The sequence below is a fragment of the Cryptomeria japonica genome, chromosome 5 (assembly GCF_030272615.1).
Source record: "Cryptomeria japonica chromosome 5, Sugi_1.0, whole genome shotgun sequence".
NCBI lineage: Eukaryota > Viridiplantae > Streptophyta > Pinopsida > Cupressales > Cupressaceae > Cryptomeria > Cryptomeria japonica.
The window spans coordinates 697,884,911-697,892,096 of NC_081409.1; the positions used below are offsets into that span (position 1 = coordinate 697,884,911).

Here is a 7,186-nt window from a genome sequence, read left to right on the forward strand (position 1 = left end):
CTCAATGTGGCAATGTATGTATATTCTTGGGTCTTATGCATATGCAACTCCTTTAGGGATTTTAGAGAATGCACCTAGGGTATCATCCTGCTTCACTACTTTAGGGATAATCTTAAAGACAAGCCTAGGGAGTTTAACCACTTCAATAACAACAGGGTTTGCAATGAATTTAGGAGTAGAGGAGGAAGCCATTGATAAATACCTTTATCTACCTTTTAGGTTTGAATGCTTGAAAGATCTTGCTTCACTTCTCGCTGAGAATACCTTTGCGTGGGTTTTTTGCGCTCTTAGAAAGTTTGAATGGTTGGTGAATGAAAAAGAGTGAAAAACACTGATTTATAATGTCTTTTCCTTCAGCTACCATAATAAATGTCTGTCGGTTAAGTGAAACTTAACACATCTACCGGTAAGGAAGAAGTTCATCTTCTTACCATCAACCAAGGGTAAACTTGCATGATTTTCAATTTGATTCCATACCCCCAAAATGTTTTAGTTCAGTTTGATGAAGAATCTCCTATCGATGGAGTAATACTTTGTTCTACCGGTGAAGGAATAGTCTCATCAACATTCTGATCTCTCTTTCTAATCCATTGTTTTGAAAATTCTTGTTTTACCTCATCCACCTTTTCTTTGCCTTTCAAACTGGGTCCTTTATTTGCCGGTGATGCCTTACTTCTATAAAATTTTGCAATATGTCCAATCTTGTTGCAAGCATAACAAGTCACATTGTTCTTCTGAATAACCTTTCCATATCCTATGTCCATATGTGATCTGCATTGATTAGATAGGTGTCCAAATCTTCCACAAACATAACATCTTACATTCATTCTGTAGTTTTATGAATTATGACCAATTTTGTTACATTTGGAACATTGACCGGTGGGTGCATTAGTGTTCTGATAGTTTCTGGAATCTACACTGATTTTCTCTATGACCATACTTATTATAGTTAAAGCATTTCCCATTAAATTTGTAGGCATTAGGCTGTCTTACCGGTTTGCTGTGATCATGATTGTTTGCAGTATTAGAGATTTCACCAACTTCAAAGCCAAGTTAATTAGTATCTACATCAGGTCTCTAATTTTTCAACATGTTATCAAGTTCTTCTGAACTTTTCTTGAATTTCTCTTTGTGTTGATTTGCAGTAGCCAACTCATTTTCCAAGATTCCCTTCTATCTCATAAGTTTAGTTTTATCATGTTCCATGTGAATCAGATCTGTCTTCAACATATCATTTTCATGACTGAGTCTTAGATTTTCAGTTGCAGCATCATTGAGTCTCCTAGTCAAGTCATCTTCATTCTTCTTTCTGTCTTCAATGTCTTTACAAAACCTCATAGTCATATCTTGCATCTCATTCCTCATAACACTGTTTTCTTGCCTCAACTTGTTCACAAGGTCATTAAGAGTTTCCTTTTCATCATCATCACTCTGCATTTTCTCATGAAGTTCTCTTCTTTTGTTTCTAGCAATAGTGATATTTTCTTGAAGTCCTTGAATGAATTCCTGTGCAGTCTTTAGATCATCTTCAAGTTTGATATTCTTCAACTTTTTTGCATCATAATCTGCAAGAGTTGTTTCCAATTGCTTTCTCAAGTTTTCCATCTGTACCGGTGTCAGAATCTCCCTCAAGTTGTTAGGCTTTTGAAAATAGAGGACTAGACTCTAATACCAATTGTTAGGATTCCCAAAGATACTGAGAGGGGGGGGGGGTGAATCAGTATCTAACCGGTTAACAAATTTTTTGATCTTATTAAGTATTTTGCATTCCAAAACAATGTACCGGTAAACAAGAATTAATGTAGTAAATATGAACAATAAACACAACATAGAAAGTACACCATAACACAAGATTTTTGGCGAGGAAACCCAGTGTGGGAAAAACCTCGGTGGGATTTGTGACCCACAATATTCACTCACTAGCCAATGAATGGATATTACTTACAATAGTGTACTTGCACATGCAGGGAGGCCAACTGCCTAGAGCTCATTGCTCAAATACAAAAGGAAGTCTCACTGACTTACAAAAATGGATTATAGAAATCCAATGTAATGTACTGCTACAAAAAGCATCTGCTATGCTAGGTTCAATACCGGTTGAAGCTCATACAATAACCATAAACCTTACTCCAAAATCTGCCTTAATATTCGCTCTACATATCCATCCTATCATCTCTCTTCTAAATGATCTACAAGATATCATACTTATATATGAGTCTTATTACAATATGCCATGTCGGCTTACAAAAAGATATTACAATTAAATACAATATACGGTAATCTAAATCTTTTCGGCTAGGGTGCTGGTAAGCATTCTTGTCATTGTCGGTGAACTATCTGCTGGTGTCGGTGCCTACTGGTGCCATAAGATTTCAAGGTTGCCATCAATGACAATACCTTCAATCACCTACAATTCTCATTGAAGTGTGCAATGCCCATAGGCTCCATAATACAACTAACAAAATACATCTTCTTGAATTCTCTTGGCTCCCGGTAAGTCAATAAGCCTACTATTATTCCAACAAAGTTCATAGCAACTTTACATTTTACACAATGTAGTACTTATAATATTTCTTTTTTATTGTAGGTGGATCATTATTGTGAACCTAGAAATTGTATGCACAACACATGCTATAGTTGGAGAACCTATCTTCCTTTATGTAAAATAGGAAGACCAAGTAGAACAAACTACAACTCCTCTATGCAATGCAAGTATAGAGCCAAACACATCCACAAAATGTAAGAGCTTGGGGTGACAAAAATTATTGTTTGGGGTCAAGCCACCTCAAAACATGGGCAACACACCTATGACAATAACTCCTATTAAAAATTTGAATCCCTTCCAACCAAGGAGGATCATCAAGGGTCGTGTCCTAGTGAAGGAGGACATCTACCACTATGATACAACAAAAGAAAGCGAACAGGTTTTTAGCTTTGATGTTGTAGATAGTGAAAGTACTGAAATACATGTTACGTGTTTCAATGAACTAGCAAAAACCTATTATGATAACATCCAAGTTGGCGTGACATACACATTATCTGGGGAGGCAATAAAGCCGACCAATAAAATTTACAACAAACTCAACAGTGGACTAGAAATAACCTTGGTAGATGATTCAAAGGTTATTGCTTGCAATGATGATTCTTCCATACCCAAGCACAGATTCATTTTCACAACTCTTGATCAAGTAGCTAGCAAAAATAACAGCTCAACCATTTATGTCATTGGAATTGTCATTAGTGTCGATCTGAGCTCAACGATAAGGAGAAGGGATGGTACAAAGGTTCCTAGGCATACCATTAAGTTAGTGGACATGACTCGAACAACCATCTATATTACACTATGGGGTACAATGGCAGAAAAGGAAGGTACTGAACTCCAACGAAGACATTATTTACAAGAAACAACTACTCTTGCTATCAAGAGTGGCTGTGTATGTGAATTTGATGGAAAGGTAATACGTACAACATTTAATATAGGCCTCTTCATAGACCCTCCTATTGAGGAATTGACCCAGCTAAAAGATTGGTTCAACCAGAATGTTGACATTGGACAAGAAATTGTGCATCAGCTTGCTGCACCCACTCCATCCCTCAAAGAATGACGATCAGTGAAAACTAGGCACATGCATCAAATTTAGTGCAACCCTTCCATTGCATCGTAAAGGCAACAACACAACTAAAAAAATCTAAGTCATTTTGCTATCCAGCATGTCCCACCCAAGTAAATGGAAAACCATGTAAGAAACAATTGGACGAGACTGAAGAAAGAACTTGGTATTGTTCAAAGTGTAACATGACCCTATCTGAGTGTAACTACATATATATCCTCTAGACAAATCTGCAGGACCACATAGAGGGCAATTGCATTTGATGAAGGGGCAACCGAACTTATGGGCATGCCTACAGAAACATTATACATCCTTCAATTTGATGAGAATGCCGAGCAAAGCACCGCAAAGGTAATAAAAAATGTGATGCATAATCAATTTCTCTTGAGCCTAACATGCAGAAATGAAACATACAATAATGAAGAACGACTGAAGGTTACCATCACCAAGGCAAATCAGCTAGATTTTGCCTCAGAGAGCACTATACTTCTTGAGAAAATCGAAGAAATGTGTACTGATACGAGCCCCCACACACAGTTGTAAAATACAGTCAAAGATCTAATTCACCCCTATGTAATATATAGCAAACAATAAATCTCCCTTATGCAAGTCCTCAGGCTTAAAGCCAACATACAATTATAAATAGAATCAATATACAGTTATAAATAGAATAAAAATGTAATTTACCCTTACATAATACAACAGAAAGTAAATGTTCCTTATATATATATATATAAAATTGTCCCATTACAACATCCAATGTTTGGCATGTATTAAATAAGGTAGTAAATAGTTCTTAACATATGCAAAATACATAATTTGTGAGTTCCAATATGCAATTTTCCATGTATATTATATTGTGTTATTAATGTTTGGTTTAAGGCTTTCTTGTTAAGATGTTTATGCTTTACCCGATGAATACTTCAAACAGATGGCTGACTCCTGCACTTAAGGAATCGACAATCACCCTAAACAAATGCAAGATCAAAGAGAACTAAGCTGAAAAAGAAGCCAAACGTATTATGTTATCCATAGGGAGAAAATAACTATACACAGGCATTTGAAAAGAATTGAACAAAATGAAACTAATCCTGTGGAAGGAAAATCTGTATATGTGAAAAATCCGCAAGCTCACAAAAAGCTACATCTACAAGAACAATATCAAACAAAGGAAACAACCAGGTTGAATGCTAATGCTAGGTTCATGACAACAATGAAAAGCTTCCGTAGGAAAATAGACATGCTTTCTAACTTGGAAATATGTAATATATGCAAAGAGTCATACCCAGGTATGCTTTCACACTCATCATGCCAAACTCCTACCTGCAGAAGGTGCATTAATGAAAAGGGTGTACACCAGTTCTCACCACTTAATAACATGGACCCAAAGGAGCAACCTATTATGTTGAAGATATTGACCCAAGTAGAAGAAATGCTCATTGCTAGAGTGAAACCTATATTACAGGTTACCCATACTATTAGAGGCCAATATAAGTACAATGTCCATACAATTAGCTTCCCACGAGACATACAAAACATTGCAAGTGTGCTCCCACGTAAATTGGGAGACATAGATGTCCTTATAGTTCACATACCCCAAGCTCAAGGAAACTACTATGATTGTTATGTAAGTAGGGGTAACTTTAGGGATGCATTGCAATACAAAGTCAAATATGATGCATACTATAAAGATGTCTCAATAGATTATAACAACTTCAACCAAATCCCTGAGGAAAGAACAAATGTATCAAACATGCTTCACACCATTGAAGCGGATGATGAGGTAATGGTAGAAAACAATCAAGATGGCCTTGATGAAGACCAAGTTGAGGGTATTACAACCAGTATATCATTATTTATATCCCACCTACCGAACGAACACCATGAACTACAGATAGTTAAGAAAATACTAGAGCTAGAAGAAAGCACAAATAACATCATTGACTGGCCAGAAATAGGCTTATCTCCAATTAATGAATATAATACCAAGGGCCTACTTGATATGGCATTTCCAACACTCTTCCCAAATGAAAATGAATTACAAATGCAACCAAGAACTAGGAAAGTAAAGATGCATGAATATGTATTACACTTAATGAGATTCCATGATCAAAGATTTGGACAACATCCAAGATTCCGATACTACATCTACAACCTTATGATGCGCCATCAAAGCCAATCTCTTGCAACAATTTTCATTAAAAAAAATGCAGAGGAGAACTTACCAACCACTATTGAGAATTTACGCGCACACTTAAAGATCTCCCCGACTCACAACTAGCGGAGGAGTTACTGCACTTTGGCTCTTCCATGAGAGGTACTTGACCATATTGGAACAAGTGTCATCTTGAATTAACAAACATGATTAACCAAATAGGATCTCCCACTCTTTTCTTCACACTAAGCATAGCTGATACAATGTGGCTAGACCTCCAACAACTCATCTCAAATAACATAGAGCTTTTCATGCGTTCAAATAAGCACCGCCTTGAAAATGTCATTAATAACCCGCATAGAACATCATTATACCTACATCAAAGATTCACCATATTCTATGAAGAAGTTATTGAAAAACTCCTTGGTATTAAAGATTACTGGTACAGACATGAATGGCAACACCAAGGAAACACACATGTACATGGGTTCCTGTGGCTCCAAAATGCGCTAGACATGGACAAGCTAGATTGGGAAAATAATGAAGATGTGGATAAAGAAAGAATTTTTTTTTGACAAGTACGTAAGCACTTGGAACCCTTGTGTTGCAACACATAGGAACAACCAAATATATCGAACTCCACGTGATGATCCATGCCTCCTAAACACAATAGAGATATTAGCCACAAATCCATTTCATGATTATGAAGAGTTAGTGAATCGTGTGCAGAGACACAAAAATGCAAAGAGGGAACATGCTTGCGAAAAAAAGGGTAGAAAACTAGAATATCAATATAAGGCTCCATGGAAAGAACATCCTACCTCAATCTTATCATGTGACGAAACGAGTACAAAGAAATATGATCCCACAAGAAATGATGATAGGCTTAACATCCACAACCCAGAAATGATTTCAATATGGAGAGCTAATATCGATTGTCAACTTGTCATATCACATGAACTTGTATTGAAATACATTGCCAAATATGCATCAAAAGCAGAGAGAACATCTGGAAGTTGTATTGTTATGCTAACAAGAATATCCACAACTCAACAAAGAGATGACCCAGTGCTAGTAGCGTATAAAAAATTCATGACAGAAATTATAGCAGAACATGATATCAGTGTACAAGAAACTTGCCATATGCTTCAAAAATTACCCCTTGTTGTTTGTAATAGCTCATTTACAACTTTAAATGTTGGACAGAAAATGCTACACTGATTAACTAAAACACAAAATGAGACTATAGTAGAAAATGGTTACTTACGCTCCTATATGACTTGCCCTCCAGAGCTAGAGACAATCACATTACTTGAATCTTCAAGATCTTACACCTATGTTGCAAGTCATAAATCATGCAAATGGAAAGAGAGAACAATACAAGCCATTGTTAATGTTTACCCAAAATTCTACACTATAC

At 36.3% G+C, this 7,186-nt stretch overlaps 1 protein-coding gene across 1 annotated transcript; it reads left to right on the forward strand.

The window, feature by feature from the left end:
- Positions 1 to 2,792: 2,792 nt before the first annotated feature.
- LOC131064364 (replication protein A 70 kDa DNA-binding subunit A-like) lies at positions 2,793 to 3,605 on the forward strand. The gene has a single exon (XM_057998469.2). The coding sequence runs from the start codon at positions 2,793 to 2,795 to the stop codon at positions 3,603 to 3,605; it is 813 nt and encodes a 270-aa protein (XP_057854452.2).
- The last annotated feature ends 3,581 nt before the right edge of the window (positions 3,606 to 7,186 follow it).

Bases quoted from the DNA above. Each gene is read 5' to 3' on its own strand.
- LOC131064364 (XM_057998469.2), top strand. From the start codon at position 2,793: ATGGGCAACACACCTATGACAATAACTCCTATTAAAAATTTGAATCCC.